General features: G+C 41.4%; 1 protein-coding gene across 2 annotated transcripts in view; it reads right to left on the bottom strand.

Moving 5' to 3' along the window:
- Positions 1-16,584, bottom strand: part of LOC106609996 (microsomal triglyceride transfer protein) — a 51,464-nt gene that overhangs the window by 16,310 nt on the left and 18,570 nt on the right. For both annotated transcript variants that reach the window (XM_082978394.1, XM_014209080.2), the window contains exons 9-11: positions 15,051-15,158; positions 14,034-14,246; positions 10,426-10,637 (exon numbers count right to left, since the gene is read on the bottom strand). In XM_082978394.1, the coding sequence (XP_082834520.1) occupies positions 10,426-10,637; positions 14,034-14,246; positions 15,051-15,158 (533 nt within the window). The remainder of the gene's footprint in view (positions 1-10,425; positions 10,638-14,033; positions 14,247-15,050; positions 15,159-16,584) is intronic.

Here is a 16,584-nt window from a genome sequence, read left to right on the forward strand (position 1 = left end):
TATTACCTGTAATTTCAGAGTAAAAACTCAACGGACGCTATGAAAGCTTAAACCAAGTTTATTCTTCTCAGAGGATGAATACAGCTGCATTAGACAAAGACACTGTTCACACAAGCGCTGATATTTAACCCTTTATCCTAGGCTGAGTCTCCTCCTACACATCTGAACAAACATTGTATCTTTACTGCTAGGCAGGAAACTAAGCAATACGGCAATAAAATGTTCTTTCTACCTTAACGTGACCTGACCTCGACCCCCTTCATCACTAATCCATGTCTCTCTCCCCTTATCAATGCCTGCCACGTGATTGCTTTCCCTGCACTCAGCACATTCCAAGCTTAATTGCACACACTATTTACCTTCCTCCTACAGATTAATTAACTTAACCACCTCTTAGGGATAGGGGGCAGTATTTTCACGGCCGGATGAAAAACATACCCAAATTAAACTGGTTACTACTCTGGCCCAGAAGCTAGGATATGCATATTATTAGTAGATTAGGATAGAAAACACTCTGAAGTTTCTAAAACTGTTTGAATGGTGTCTGTGAGTATAACAAACAAAAACAACATTTCTTGTGGAAGTAGCAGTCCTGGGAGTGCATTCTGACGAAGATTAGCAAAGGTAAGAGAATATTTATAATACTAATTCTGAGTTTAGGTGACCCCAGAACTTGGCGGGTGTCTGTATAGCTTGCTTTGATGGCGAGCTATGTACTCAGAATATTGAAAATGTGCTTTCGCCGAAAAGCTATTTGAAAATCTGACACAGCGGTTGCATAAAGGAGTACTGTATCTATAATTCTTAAAATAATGTATTTTGTCAACGTTTATGATGAGTATTTTTGTAAATTGTTGTGCTCATTCACCGGAAGTTTTGGTGGGAATACATTTTCTGAACATCACGCGCCAATGTAAAATGCTGTTTTTGGATATAAATATGAACTTTATCGAACAAAACATACATGTATTGTGTAACATGATGTCCTAGGAGTGTCATCTGATGAAGATCGTCAAAGGTTAGTGCTTCAATTAGCTGTGTTTTGGGTTTCTGTGACATATCTCCTTGCTTGGAAAATGGCTGTGTGGTTATTTTTGTCTATGTACTCTCCTAACATAATCTAATGTTTTGCATTCGCTGTAAAGCCTTTTTGAAATCGGACAATGTGGTTACATTAACTTCTTTGGGATAGGTTGCAGCATTTTCACAGCCGGATAAAAAACGTACCCGAATTAATCTGGTTACTACTCCTGCCCACAACCTAGAATATGCATATAATTAGTAGATTTGGATAGAAAACACCTTAAAGTTTCTAAAACTGTTTAAATGGTGTCTGTGAGTATAACAGAACTCATATGGCAGGCCAAAACCTGAGAAGATTCCATACAGGAAGTGCCCTGTCTGACAATTTGTTGTCCTTCTGTTGCATCTCTATCGAAAATAAAGCATCTGTGCTGTAACATGACATTTTCTAAGGCTTCCATTGGCTCTCTAAAGCCGCCAGAAAGTGGAATGGGGTATCTGCTGTCTCTGGGCAAAGAACAGCAGCAGAATTTGTAAGTGGTCAGCCTGGGGACAGTGACACTGGAGATGCGTGGTCACGAGACTAATCCATTTTTTTCTTTCAGCCTTTGAATGAATACAATGTTGCCCGGTTGGAATATTAGCGCTATTTTACGAGAAAAATAGCATAAAAATTGATTTTAAACAGCGTTTGACATGCTTCTAAGTACGGTAATGGAATATTTTGACATTTGTCACGAAATGCGCTCGCGCGTCACCCTTCGGATAGTGACCTGAACGCACGAACAAAACGGAGCTATTTGAATATAACTATGGATTATTTGGAACCAAAACAACATTTGTTGTTGAAGTAGAAGTCCTGGGAGTGCATTCTGACAAAAAACAGCAAAGGTAATCCAATTTTTCTAATAGTAATTCTGAGTTTAGGTTGTCCCAAACTTGGTGGGTGTCAAAATAGCTAGCCGTGATGGCCGAGCTATGTACTCAGAATATTGCAAAATGTGCTTTCGCCGAAAAGCTATTTAAAAATCTGACACCGCGATTGCATAAAGGAGTTCTGTATCTATAATTCTTAAAATAATTGTTATGTATTTTGTCAACGTTTATCATGAGTAATTTAGTAGTTTGCGGTGGGTATGCTAGTTCTGAACATCACATGCTAATGTAAAAAGCTGTTTTTTTATATAAATATGAACTTGATTGAACAAAACATGCATGTATTGTATAACATAATGTCCTAGGAGTGTCATCTGATGAAGATCAAAGGTTAGTGCTGCATTTAGCTGTGGTTTGGGTTTATGTGACATATATGCTTGCTTGGAAAATGACTGTGATTATTTGTGTCTATGTACTCTTCTAACATAATCTAATGTTTTGCTTTCGCTGTAAAGCCTTTTTGAAATCGGACAATGTGGTTTGATTAACGAGAGTCTTATCTTTAAAATGGTGTAAAATAGTTGATTGTTTGCGAAAATTCAATTGTGGTATTTTAGTTGGTTTTGTATTTCGCGCCGTGCGATGCTGTTGGCTAGGGGTTCCGCAGGCGGAACGGGGTTCCGCTAGCGGAACATCTGTCCTCAACAGGTTAAGGAGAAGTGTATCTTTAAAATGGTGTAAAATAGTCGTATGTTTGAGAAATTGAAATTATTAGATTTTTGATGTTTTGAATTTCGCGCCATGCTATTTTGTCAAACGATCCCGTTAACGGGATCCTATCTCGAAGGGGTCACTAAGAGGTTAACTTCTGGTGTAGACCCTCTAAACCTAAGCACTCAATATTTCAATAGGATACCTGATAATTAACCCGATCCCAAGTTTATGAGTTAGTACCCAGAATCAATCACCTTCCAAGAGAATTATTTTAGGTTAGTCACAGCCGTGTGTATTCCCCCTCAAGCCGATACCACAATGGCCCTCAAGGAATTACGCTGGACTTTATGCAAACTGCAAACATTTAACCATGGCAAGGAAACCACATATCCTGTAGCCGCATTTATTGTTGCTGAGGATTTTAACAATACAAATGAGGAAAACGCTATCGAAGTTCTATCAACAAATTGACCGTAGTACTCGCTTAGCAAAAACATTAGATCAAAGGCTACTCGCGTTTTCGAGGTGCCTACATGGCCCTCCCTTCGGCAAACCAGATCACAACTCCATTTTGCTCCTCCCTTCCTATAGGCAGAAACTCAAAGAGGAAGAACCCGTGCTAAGGTCTATTCAACGCTGGTCTGACCAATCGGAATCCATTAATCAAGATTGTTCTGATCACGCGGACTGGGATATGTTCCGGGTAGCCTCAGAGAATAACATTGACGTTTACACAGACACAGTGACTGAGTCCATCAGGAAGTGTTTAGGGGATGTTGTTCCCACGCTGTCTATTAAAACCAGAAACCATGGATAAATGGCAGCATTAGCGCAAAACTGAAAGCGCGAACCACCACATTTAACCATGGCACGGTGACTGGGAATATGGCTGAAAACAAACAGTGTAGTTATTCCCTCCCTAAGGCAATAAAACAGGCAGAACGTCAGTACAGAGACAAAGTGGAGTCGCAATTCAATGGCTCAGACACGAGACGTATGTGGCAGGGTCTACAGACAATCACGGATTACAAAGGGAAAACCAGCCACGTCGCGGACAAGCTAAACACCCTCTTCGCTGTTTTGAGGATAACACAGTGCCACTGACGCAGCCCGCTCCCAAGGACTGTGGGCTCTTGTTCTCCGTGGCTGACGTGAGTAAGACATTTAAGTGTTTTAACCAAGCAAGGCTGCCGGCCCAGACGGCCTCCCTAGCCACGTCCTCAGAGCATGCGCAGACCAGCTGGTTGGAGTGTTTACGGACATATTTCATCTCTCCCTATCCCAGTCTGCTGTCCCCACCTGCTTCAAGATGTCCACCATTGTTCCTGTACCCAAGAACGCAAAGGTAACTGAATTAAATGACTATCGCCCTGTAGCACTCACTTCTGTCATCATGAAGTTCTTTGAGAGGCTAGATTAGGATCATATCAACTCTACCGTACCTGACACCCTAGCCCACTTCAATTTGCTTACCGCTCCAATAGATCCACAGCCGCAATCACCATCACACTGCCCTATCCCATCTGGACAAGTCGAATACCTACGTCAGAATGCTGTTCATTGACTATAGCTCAGCATTCAACACCATAGTACCCTGTTAGGCTGTATCACCATCTGGTATGGTAACTGCACCACCCGCAACCACAGGGCTCTCCAGAGGGTGGTACATTATTTTATTTTTACATGTGTGTATTGTTAGATACTACTGCACTAGGAACTAGGAACAGAAGGATTTCGCTACACCTGCAATAACATCTGCTAAATATATGTATGTGACCAATAACATTTGATTTGATAAGCTAGATGAAGGCATCTGCCATTCAACTGTATTAGGGCAACATTTTTTAGTGACAGTGGAATTAACCAATCACATTTTGACTTAATGGATGTGACCATTTTCACAAAAGAAACGTACGGAAAGTTCAACAGGTCACTGCGCAATAGTGAGCAGTAGTTTTCCCACGGTCTATCTAGCTAGCTTTTGTTGTCAGCTAGTTTGCAGCGGAAGCAGCAGGTGTTATCAAAGAGGATGTTGGTAATTTGTTAGCTTCTGTCACAACTTCCGGTCCCTCTCCTTGTTCAGGCGGCGTTCAACATCACCGGCCTTCTAGCCACCGCCAATCCACTTTTCATTTGTTTTGTCTAAGTCTTGCACACCGGGTTTCACTCACCCAATTACCGGGTTATTATTTAACCCTCTGTTCCCCATGCTTGTTTGTGAGTGATTGTTTATTGTATTTTCGGTCCGTTATGGTGTGCTCGTGATGTACTTTTACTGAAAATGACAAATGTACAAAGTAACGTTGATTACTCATATTTGCTGTCCTGCGCCTGACTCTACACCAGCTACACACAGGACCCTTACAGCTTCTCCTTTTTCAAGAACAAGAAGTTTCAAATGATCATCATATGGTGAGTGGAACTGTGTTTTTTATTGCAGAACACTTGCTGTTCGAAAATAACTTGTGTGAATGAAACATTGTTGCATTTAAAATGGAACTGACAGCATTTTAGCAACATGAAATCTTATTCAAATATGTTTATATACACCCCCAGGAAGAATTAAACTTTTAGTTTTACATTTTCTGACAAGCAACCACTTAGATATGGTCCTTTTCACGTTTTCATAAATTCTTAGAATGTAAGGTATTTGTGAAAATTCTATTGCAAACTAGAGTGGGAAAGTGGCTGTGGGTTAGAACAATTAAGGCACTGCAGTAAATAAAACAGCTGTCTTGTCCAGGACCAGAGTCTACACAGACCAGTGCACTATAGCCAAATCAGAGCTGACTCAATCATGGACACTTATTGACAGTTATGGCTGCTTTGCGTGATGTATTGTGGTCTCTACCTTCTTGCCCTTTGTGCTGTTGACTGTGCCCAACAATGTTCGTACCATGTTTTGTGCTGCTACCATGTTGTGTTGCTACTATTCTGTTGTCATGTGTTGCTGCCTTGCTATGTTGTGGTCTTAGGTCTCTCTTTATGTAGTGTTGTCTCTTGTCACGATGTGTTTTGTCCTATATTTATATTTTAAAAATAATCATCCCAGGAGGTCTTCATTGTAAATAAGAATTTGTTCTTATCTGACTTGCCTAGTTAAATAAAGGTTTAAAAAAAAGAGCTGTAGTTGAAGTCAGAAGTTTACATACACCTTAGCCAAATACATTTAAACTCAGTTTTTCCACAATTCCTGACATTTAATCCTAGTAAAAATTCCCTGTCTTAGGCCAATTAGGATCACCACTTTATTTTAAGAATGTGAAATGTCAGAATAATAGTAGAGAATGATTTATTTCAGCTTTTATTTCTTTCATCACGTTCCCAGTGGGTCAGAAGTTTACATACACTGCCTTTAAATTGTTTAACTTGGGTCAAATGTTTCGGGTAGCCTTCCACAAGCTTCCCACAATAAGTTGGGTGAATTTTGGCCCATTCCTCCTGACAGAGCTGGTGTAACTGAGTCAGGTTTGTAGGCCTCCTTGCTCACACACGCTTTTTCAGTTCTGCCCACAAATTTTCTATAGGATTGAGGTCAAGGCTTTGTGATGGCCACTCCAATACCTTGACTTTGTTGTCCTTAAGCCATTTTGCCACAACTTTGGAAGTATGCTTGGGGTCATTGTCCATTTGATAGACCCATTTGCGACCAAGCTTTAACTTCCTGACTGATGTCTTGAGATGTTGCTTCGATATATCCACATAATTGTCCTCCCTCATGATGCTATCTATTTTGTGAAGAGCACCAATCCCTCCTGCAGCAAAGCACCCGACAACATGATGCTGCCACCCCCGTGATTCACGGTTGGGATGGTGTTCTTCGGCTTGCAAGCGTCCCCCTTTTTCCTCCAAACATAACGATGGTCATTATGGCCAAACAGTTCTATTTTTGTTTCATCAGACCAGAGGACATTTCTCCAAAAAGTACAATCTTCGTCCCCATGTACAGTTGCAAACTATAGTCTGGCTTTTTTATAGCAGTTTTGGAGCAGTGGCTTCTTCCTCGCTGAGCGGCCTTTCAGGTTATGTTGATACAGGACTCGTTTGACTGTGGATATAGATACTTTTGTACCGGTTTCCTCCAGCATTTTCACAAGGTCCTTTGCTGTTGTTCTGGTAATTGATTTGCACTTTTCACACCAAAATACGTTCATCTCTAGGAGACAGAACGCGTCTCCTTCCTGAGCGATATGACGGCCGCGTGGTCCCATGGTGTTTATACTTGCGTACTATTGTTTGTACAGATGAAAGTGGTACCTTCAGGTGTTTGGAAATTGCTCCCAAGGATGAACCAGACTTGTGGAGGTATACAATTCTTTTTCTGAGGTCTTGGCTGATTTCTTTTGATTTTCCCATGATGTCAAGCAAAGAGGCACTGAGTTTGAAGGTAGGCCTTGAAATACATCCACAGGTACACCTCCAATTGACTCAAATGATGTCAATTCGCCTATCAGAAGCTTCTAAAGCATCACAATTTTCTGGAATTTTCAAAGCGTTTAAAGGCACAGTCAACTTAGTGTATGTAAACTTCTGACCCACTGGGATTGTGATACAGTGAATTATAAGTGAAATAATCTGTCTAAACAATTGTTGGAAAAATGCCAAAACTATAGTTTGTTAACAAGAAATTTGTGGAGTGGTTGAAAAAACGAGTTTTAATGACACCAACCTAAGTGTATGTAAACTTCCGACTTCAACTGTACATATACCTTTATACAAACAAGTCATTTGCCACACCGGCCTGCCATCATTCACTTTGTGTTTACAGGCAGTTGCAACAGCGCAAGTTTATATAATTGGAACGCATTCGCCAAAAACCACAAAATACACCGGAATAGATTTCTGCAAATATGTAAACACCACGGGAGTCCTCTTACATTTAGGAACTTTACAGTCCTATTGATCAAACAACCATGAAATGGAAGGCTCTCTCTCCCTCAGTTATGCACATAAACAAGATCAACAACTAATGCTAGCCAGAACAAGATGAGCTAAAATCTAACGAAGCAACATTAAATAAACCCTCTCAAACTTTTTCAGCTAGTTGGCCATCAAAATTGCACTGATAAACGATGGGGAATTATAGCATCCTCGTCCTTCTGCAGCTTGGCTGCCAATGCATGCTTCTCCCAACCAAGCACCAAGCTAGCTGGCTAAAGTTGGCTAGCTACTTAAAGACACAAATGAGAGTACACCTCACTCTGACCATAGGCTGTTTAAATGTTATCCAGACTGTTCTTGGCTAACTATATATTTTTTTGCCTAACTATATCTTTTTTGCCTGCGTTTACTGACACCGGTCATATTCAGAGAGCGTTGCGCGTTGGTAAATGAATCAGTATTTCTGCACTCTGGCACACTCAGACAAATGCTCAGAAATCGGAGTAGAGAGCTAGAGTGAATTTGCTAACTGGATAACAGTCGTTTAAGTTCTTGCTAGCTAAGCAAATGACACCTGCATCTCTAGCTGTGTATAGCCACCAAAAAATGATATGAGTGCCTTCTAGGCAGAGTTCCTCTGTCCAGTGTCTGTTCTTTGGCCCATCTTAAATCTTTTCTTTTTATTGGCCAGTCTGAGATATGGCTTTTTCTTTGCAACTCTGCCTAGAAGGCCAGCATCCCGGAGTCGCCGCTTCACTGTTGATGTTGAGACAGGTGTTTTGCGGGTACTATTTAATGAAGTTGCAAGTTGAGGACTTGTGAGGCATCCGTTTCTCAAACTAGACACTCTAATGTACTTGTCCTCTTGCTCAGTTGTACACCAGGGCCTCCCACTCCTCTTTCTATTCTGGTTAGAGACAGTTTGAGCTGTTCTGTGAAGGGAGCAGTACACAGCTGTGTCCGAGATATTCAGTTTCTTGGCAATTTCTCACATGGAATAGCCTTCATTTCTCAGAGCAAGAATAGATTGAAGAGTTTCAGAAGAAAGTGCTTTCTTTCTGGCCATTTTGAGCTTGTAATCAAACCCACAAATGCTGATGCTCCAGATACTCAACTAGTCTAAAGAAGGCCAGTTTTATTGCTTCTTTAAATCAGCACAACCATTTCCAGCTGTGCTAACATAATTGCAAAAGGGTTGTCTAATGATCAAGTAGTCTTTAAGAATGATAAACTTGGATTAGCTAACACAACATGCCATTGGAACACTGGAGTGATGGTTGCTGATAATGGGCCTCTGTATGCCTATGTAGATGTTCCATTCAAAATCTGCCATTTCCAGCTACAATAGTCCTTTTCAACATTAACAATGTCTACACTGTATTTCTGGTCAATTTGATGTTATTGTAATGGACCAAAAAATTTGTTTTTCTTTCAAAAACAACAACATTTCTAAGTGACCCTAAACTTTTGAATGGTAGTGTATATAGGGCATCAGCCTCTAAGGTGCAGGGTTGAGTAACCGGGTGGTAGCTGGCTAGTGATGGCTGTTTAACAGTCTGATGGCCTTGTGATAGAAGCTGTTTTTCAGTCTCTCGGTCCCAGCTTTAATGCACCTGAACTGACCTCGCCTTCTGGATGATAGCGTGGTGAACAGGCCGTGGCTCGGGTGGTTGATGTCCTTGATTATCTTTTTGGCCTTCCTGTGATATTGGGTGCTGTAGGTGTGCCCCCAGTGATGCGTTGGGCAGCCCGCACCACCCTCTGGACCATCACAGAAGCTCCTTTGTGCATGATTTCTCTATTGTACTACATAATTGATCAATCGTATACCTCCACTACACTACTTTGATACACATCAGTAGGGATTAAGAAGTAGGGATACCCCACTGGCCCTTTGAGTTTTACAAAAAGTGCACTCTCCTACATGAGCGAGCTGGTATTACGGTTGCTGTCCTTTCAGAATAACAAACCTGTCACACACTTAAGGCCTATGTATTCACCACTGCGCAAACATGTCTATAATAGATATAAAGGCTGTTAAGATAATGTACAAGAAAGCTGTTTTATGCACTGACTAAATTAAAGCTGATAATTATGATTTTTTTTACTCTGCTGGTCTCGGCAAGAAATTACAAGTCCTCACTGTCTGAGACCGAGTCAAGACCAAGTATAAATGTATCTGACACCAAGACAAGACCGAGACACTCAATATGTGGCCTCGAGACAGGACTGTTAGTAGGTGCCAGGCGCACCGGTTTGTGTCAAGAACTGCAACGCTGCTGGGTTTTTCACACTCAACAGTTTCCCATGTGTATCAAGAATGGTCCACCACTCAAAGGACATCCAGCCAACTTGAAGCAACTGTGGGAAGCATTGGAGTCCAACATGGGCCAGCAACCCAGTGGGACGCTTTTGACACCTTATAAAGACAATGCCCCAACGAATTGAGGCTATTCTGAGGGTGAAGTGGGGGTGGGGGGCTATTCTTGATGTTTCGTATATAGGTCCCCTAAAACGGGGTGACTACAAACATTTCTGTAATTTCTAAACGGTTCATCTGATATGGACGGAAATACCCTTAAATTAAAGCTGACAGTCTGTACTTTTACCTCATGTATCATTTCAAATCCAAAAGTGCTGGAGTACTGAGCCAAAACAACAAAATGTGTCACTGTCCCAATACTTTTGGAGCACACTTTAAGTAACGCCTGCCTTCAACTTAGGTTTTTATTTGTCAAATAAGTGAAATAAAATGAGTGCCTGCTGGTCTAGCAGGTAACGCTACTGCCTGCACCACATATACACCACCCCAGTGTGAATATGAATCCCAGCCCCACCGCTAGTCTCCCCACTCATTTAGTGCTGTTTCTGTCTGAATAAAATGAAAATACCAAAGAAATTACAAATCAAAATGTAAATCCCATCACCCACCTGGCAGGCATTTCAAAGTGGAGGATGTCATTGACCTTGGAGAGCATGTACTTGTTCAACTCTCTGGGCAGGTTTCCGATGGACAGGAGCATGTTCTTCACCTCCATGTAAGAGGGGTTGCTGCTGAAGACCACATCCGCAGCTGCTGCCCTCACATTCTTCTCATAGACCCGGCGGTTCTGGTGGTACACTCGGTTCACCGTCTGCTTCACCTGAAATATATATATATATATATATATATATATATATATATATATATATATATATATATATATATATATATATATATATATATATATATATATATATATATATATACATATATATATACATACATATATATATATATATATATATATACATATATACACACACACACACACACACACACACACACACACACACACACACACACACACACACAGTTGAAGTCGGAAATTTACATACACTTAGGTTGGTGTCATTAAAACTCGTTTTTCAACCACTCCACAAATTTCTTGTTAACAAACTATAGTTTTGGCAAGCCGGTTAGGACACCTACTTTGTGCATGACACAAGTAATTTTTCCAGCAATTGTTTACAGACAGATTATTTCACTTACACACACTAAGTTGACAGTGCATTTAAACAGCTTGGAAAATTCCAGAGAATGATGCCATGGCTTTAGAAGCTTCCGATAGGCTAATTGACATCATTTGAGTCAATTGGAGGTGTATTTGTGGATGTATTTCAAGGCCTACCTTCAAACTCAGTGCCCCTTTGCTTGACATCATGGGAAAATCAAAAGAATTCAGCCAAGACCTCAGAAAAAAAAAAATGGTATACCTCCACAGGTCTGGTTCATCCTTGGGAGCAATTTCCAAATGCCTGAAGGTACCACGTTCAGCTGTACAAACAATAGTACGCAAGTATAAACACCATGGGACCACGCGGCTGTCATATCGCTCAGGAAGGAGACGCGTTCTGTCTCCTAGAGATGAACGTATTTTGGTGTGAAAAGTGCAAATCAATCCCAGAACAACAGCAAAGGACCTTGTGAAGATGCTGGAGGAAACAGGTACAAAAGTATCTATATCCACAGTCAAACGAGTCCTATATCGACATAACCTGAAAGGCCGCTCAGCAAGGAAGAAGCCACTGCTCCAAAACCGCCATAAAAAAGCCAGACTACAGTTTGCAACTGTACATGGGGACAAAGATCGTACTTTTGAAATGTCCTCAGGTCTGATGAAACAAAAATAGAACTGTTAGGCCATAATGACCATCGTTATGTTTGGAGGAAAAAGGGCGAGGCTTGCATGCCGAAGAACACCATCCCAACTGTGAATCACGGGGGTGGCAGAATCATGTTGTGGGGGTGCTTTGCTGCAGGAGGGATTGGTGCTCTTCACAAAATAGATGGCATCATGAGGGAGGAAAATGAGGTGGATATATTGAAGCAACATCTCAAGACATCAGTCAGGAAGTTAAAGCTTGGTCGCAAATGGGTCTTCCAAATGGACAATGACCCCAAGCATACTTCCAAAGTTGTGGCAATATGGCTTAAGGACAACAAAGTCAAGGTATTGGAGAGGCCATCACAAAGCCCTGACCTCGGCGTGTGCGAGCAAGGAGGCCTACAAACCTGACTCAGTTACACCAGCTCGGTCAGGAGGAAATGGGCCAAAATTCACCCAACTTATTGTGGGAAGCTTGTGGAAGACTACCCGAAACGTTTGACCCAAGTGAAACAATTTAAAGGCAATGCTAACAAATACTAATTGAGCGTATGTAAACTTCTGACCCACAGGGAATGTGATGAAAGAAATAAAAGCTGAAATAAATCATTCTCTCTACTATTATTCTGACATTACACATTCTTAAAAGTGGTGATCCTAACTTACCTAAAACAGTGAATTTTTACTAGGATTAAATGTCAGGAATTGTGAAAAACTGAGTTTAAATGTATTCGGCTAAGGTGTCTGTAAACTTCCGACTTCAACTGTGTGTGTGTGTGTGTGTGTGTGTGTGTGTGTGTGTTTCTCTAACACGGAAAAACACACACACACACAGAGAAAGTATACAGACCCCTTGACTTTTCCACATTTTGGTTACGTTACAGCCTTATTCTAAAATGGATTAAAAAAAATAATAATAATCTACACACAATACCCCATAATGGCAAAGTGAAAACAGGTTCTTCGAAATGTTTGCACATTTATTAAAAAACAGAAATACCTTATTTACCTTAAGTATTCAGACCCTGTTTCCATTGATCATCCTTGAGATGTTTCTACAACTTTCTTAGAGTCCACCTGTGTTAAATTCAATTGAATGGACATGATTTGGAAAGGCACACACCTGTCTACGTAAGGTTCCACAGTTGACAGTGCATGTCAGAGCAAAAACCAAGCCATGCGGATGAAGGAATTGTCCATAGAGCTCAGAGACAGGATTGTGTCGAGACACAGATCTGGGGAAGGGTACCAAGAAATGTCTGCAGCATTGAAGGTCCCCAAGAAAACAGCGGCCTCCATCATTCTTAAATGGAAGAAGTTTGGAACCACCAAGACTCTTCCTAGAGCTGCCTGTCTGGTCAAACTGATCAATCGGGGGAGAAGGGCCTTGGTCAGGGAGGTGACCAAGAACTCGATGGTCACTCTGACATAGCTCTAGAGTTCCTCTGTGGAGATGGGAGAACCTTCCAGAAGGACAACCATCTCTGCAACTCTCCGCCAATCAGGCCTTTATGATCTAACACCATCCCTAACGTGAAGCATGGTGGTGGCAGCATCATGCTCTTGGGATGTTTTTCAGCCGCAGGGACTGGGAGACTAGTCAGGATCGCGGGAAAGATGAACGGAGCAAAGTACAGAGAGATCCTTGATGAAAACCTGCTCCAGAGCACTCAGGACCTCAGACAGGGGGTGAAGGTTCACCTTCCAACAGGACAATCACCCTAAGCCCACAGCTAAGACAACGCTGGAGTGGCTTCAGGACAAGTCTCTGAGTGTCCCTGAGTGGCCCTGCCAGAGCTTGGACTTGAACATCTCTGGAGAGACCTGAAAATAGCTATGCAATGACGCTCCCCATCCAATCTGACAGAGCTTGAGAGGATCTGCAGAGAAGAATGGGAGAAACTCTCCAAATACAGGTGTGCCAAGCTTGTAGCGTCATACCCAAGAAGATTCAAGGCTGTAATCGCTGCCAAAGGTGCTTCAACAAAGTACTGAGTAAAGGGTCTGAATACTTACGCAAATGTGATATTTAAAAAAAATAATAATTAGGTAACATTTCTAAAAACCTGTTTTTGCTTTGTCATTATGAGGTAGTGTGTGTAGATTGGTGAGGGGGAAAAACAATTGAATCCATTTTAGATTAAGGCTGTCAAGTAACAAAACGTGAAAAAGTCAAGGGATCGGAATACTTTCCGAATGCACTGTACATAAAGACATACAACAGCATATACAGTGCACTTGGAAAGTATTCAGACCCCTTGACTTTTTCCACGTTTTGTTACTTTACAGCAGGTGTCCACATACATACTAAGGGTATATCGAAATAAGAGAAATATATCTGTCTAAATATATGGCTCTGGGAATGGCAATCCAGCTTCCCTCATCTGGCACCTCGTCTGTGATGAGGGCGACGTCGTATCTCTGCAGGGCTGTGAGGGAGATGGTGCAGTAGGCTCCGACCTCCGACTCAGCATATTTGGAAAACAGGGGAATGGCCTCGGGCAGCAGGGAGTTCTTCAGCGCCAGCAGGTACATCTGAACGTCTGACTCCACCTGCGTACTGTCGGGACCTTCCAGAATCATCTTCTTCACCTCAACCACAGTCTGGGTTGTACATGAGACAAAAAAAAACAAAAAAAAACACAATAAGTCAGCCATTATATAGTTCCTTTTAAGAAATTGTTACTTTCTTTGGTGCATTTCACAACAGGATCATATTTATTTTATTTAACTAGGCAAGTCAGTTAAAAACAAATTCTTATTTACAATGACGGCCTACCCCGGCCAAACCCTAACCCGGATGACGCTGGGCCAATTGTGCGTTGCCCTATGGGACTCCCAATCATGAACAGTTGTGATACAGCCTGGAATTGAACCAGGGTCTGTAGTGATGCACTGCATCTCTGTGCTAGAGGCAGTGCCTTAGACCGCTGTGCCACTCAGAGCCCAAATCCATCAGAGGGATATCTTTCTGTATTTCTGTTTCTTTTCGAACCATCAGACACAGCTACGTCTCACTATTATCACTACACTATTCCAGTCTGGCGTTCCAATAATCACACTTGGCTCAGTTAAAAAAGTCCAATCAGTATTCTCTTGGTTGAAGATTATTCAATTGCTTAAAAGGGAAATTTAAACAAATTTCTACTTCACATTCATCGAGACAATGCCTACTCACAATGCCTACTCATAGTTGGTTTAAAATTACATGATGCACAACAGATGATGTCATCAGAAACAGTTATCTTCCTCCATCTTTTGAACTATGAAACACGCCATTTTCACATATGTTGATGTTGGGGTGGTGCTGGAGATGAATATGAAGTAAACAGAATGTGTGAATCCCTTTAAGAACTTTGTACAACTCCCCTCATTACAGACATAGGATCAAACATATTCGATACTCACTGGTAGCTCACAACCTCCTTTCTGACAGAGCTTGTGCACAAGGGCACCCATGATGATCACCACCGACTCTTTGATGTCATTACTGACAATCTTGCCCTTTGAAATGTCCTGAAAAAACAATGGCGTAATTTAATCACCATATGTTTTATCATACAGTACACAAAAAAACACAATTTTAAATATAATTGCAATTTTGAAAGTCGTTTGAGAGGAAGAGTAGGTAAAAATCGAAGAAAGAGAAACAACTGCACCACAAATTCTCTGTACACACTATCGGTCAAACGTTTTTAGAACACCTACTCATTCAACAAGGGTTCTTCATTATTTTTACTGTTTTCTACATTGTACAATAATAGTGAAGACATCAAAACTATGAAATAACACATATGGAATCATGTAGTAACCAAAAAAAGTGTTAAACAAATCAAAATATATTTTATATTTGAGATTCTTCAAAATAGCCTCCCTTTGCATTTGATGACAGCTTTGCACACTCATGGTATTCTCTCAACCAGCTTCGTCTGGAATGCTTTTCCAACAGTCTTGAAGAACTTCCCACATATGCTGAGCACTTGTTGGCTGCTTTTCCTTCACTCTACGGTCCAACTCATCCCAAACCATCTCAATTGGGTTGAGGTCGGGTGATTGTGGAGGCCAGGTCATCTGAAGCAGCACTCCCTCACTCTCCTTCTTGGTCAAATAGCCCTTACACAACCTGGAGGTGTGTTGGGTCATTGTCCTGTTGAAAATCAAATGATAGCGCAAACCAGATGGGATGGCGTATCGCTGCAGAATGCTGTGGTAGCCATGCTGGTTAAGTGTGCCTTTCATTCTAAATAAATCACAGACAGTGTCACCAGCAACGCACCATAACACCTCCTACTCCATGGTTCACGGTGGGACCTACACACGCAGAGATCATCCGTTCCCCTACTCTGCGTCTCACAAAGTAACACGGCGGTTGGAACCAAAAATCTCAATTTGGACTCATCAGACCAAAGGACAGATTTCCACCGGTCTAAATACCCATTGTTCGTGTTTCATGGCCCAAGCAAGTCTCTTCTTCTTATTGGTGTCCTTTAGTTGTGGTTTCTTTGAAGCAACTCGACCATGAAGGCCTGATTCACAGAGTCTCCTCTTAACAGTTGATGTTGAGATGTGTCTGTTACTTGAACTCTGTGAAGCATTTATTTGGGCTGTAATTTCTGACACTGGTACTCTAATGAACTTATCCTCTGCAGCAGAGGTAGCTCTGGGTCTTCCATTCCTATGGCGGTCCTCATGAGAGCCAGTTTCATCATAGCGCTTGATGGTTTTTGCAACGGCACTTCAAGAAATTTTCAAAGTTCTTAGAATTTTCCGTATTGACTGACTGCAGGCAGGATGGCGTACTGAACACGTCGGTGCAAAATTGCCTCAAGATAAATTCACAATATTCAATATTAGTGAGTTAGACTAAATATTAGCACTTCATATATTTGGGGGTAATTACATTGAATCTGGATAATAACTAAACAAATCATAAGGCTAGAGA

The sequence above is a fragment of the Salmo salar genome, chromosome 08, assembly GCF_965601325.2.
Source record: "Salmo salar chromosome 08, fSalSal1, whole genome shotgun sequence".
NCBI lineage: Eukaryota > Metazoa > Chordata > Actinopteri > Salmoniformes > Salmonidae > Salmo > Salmo salar.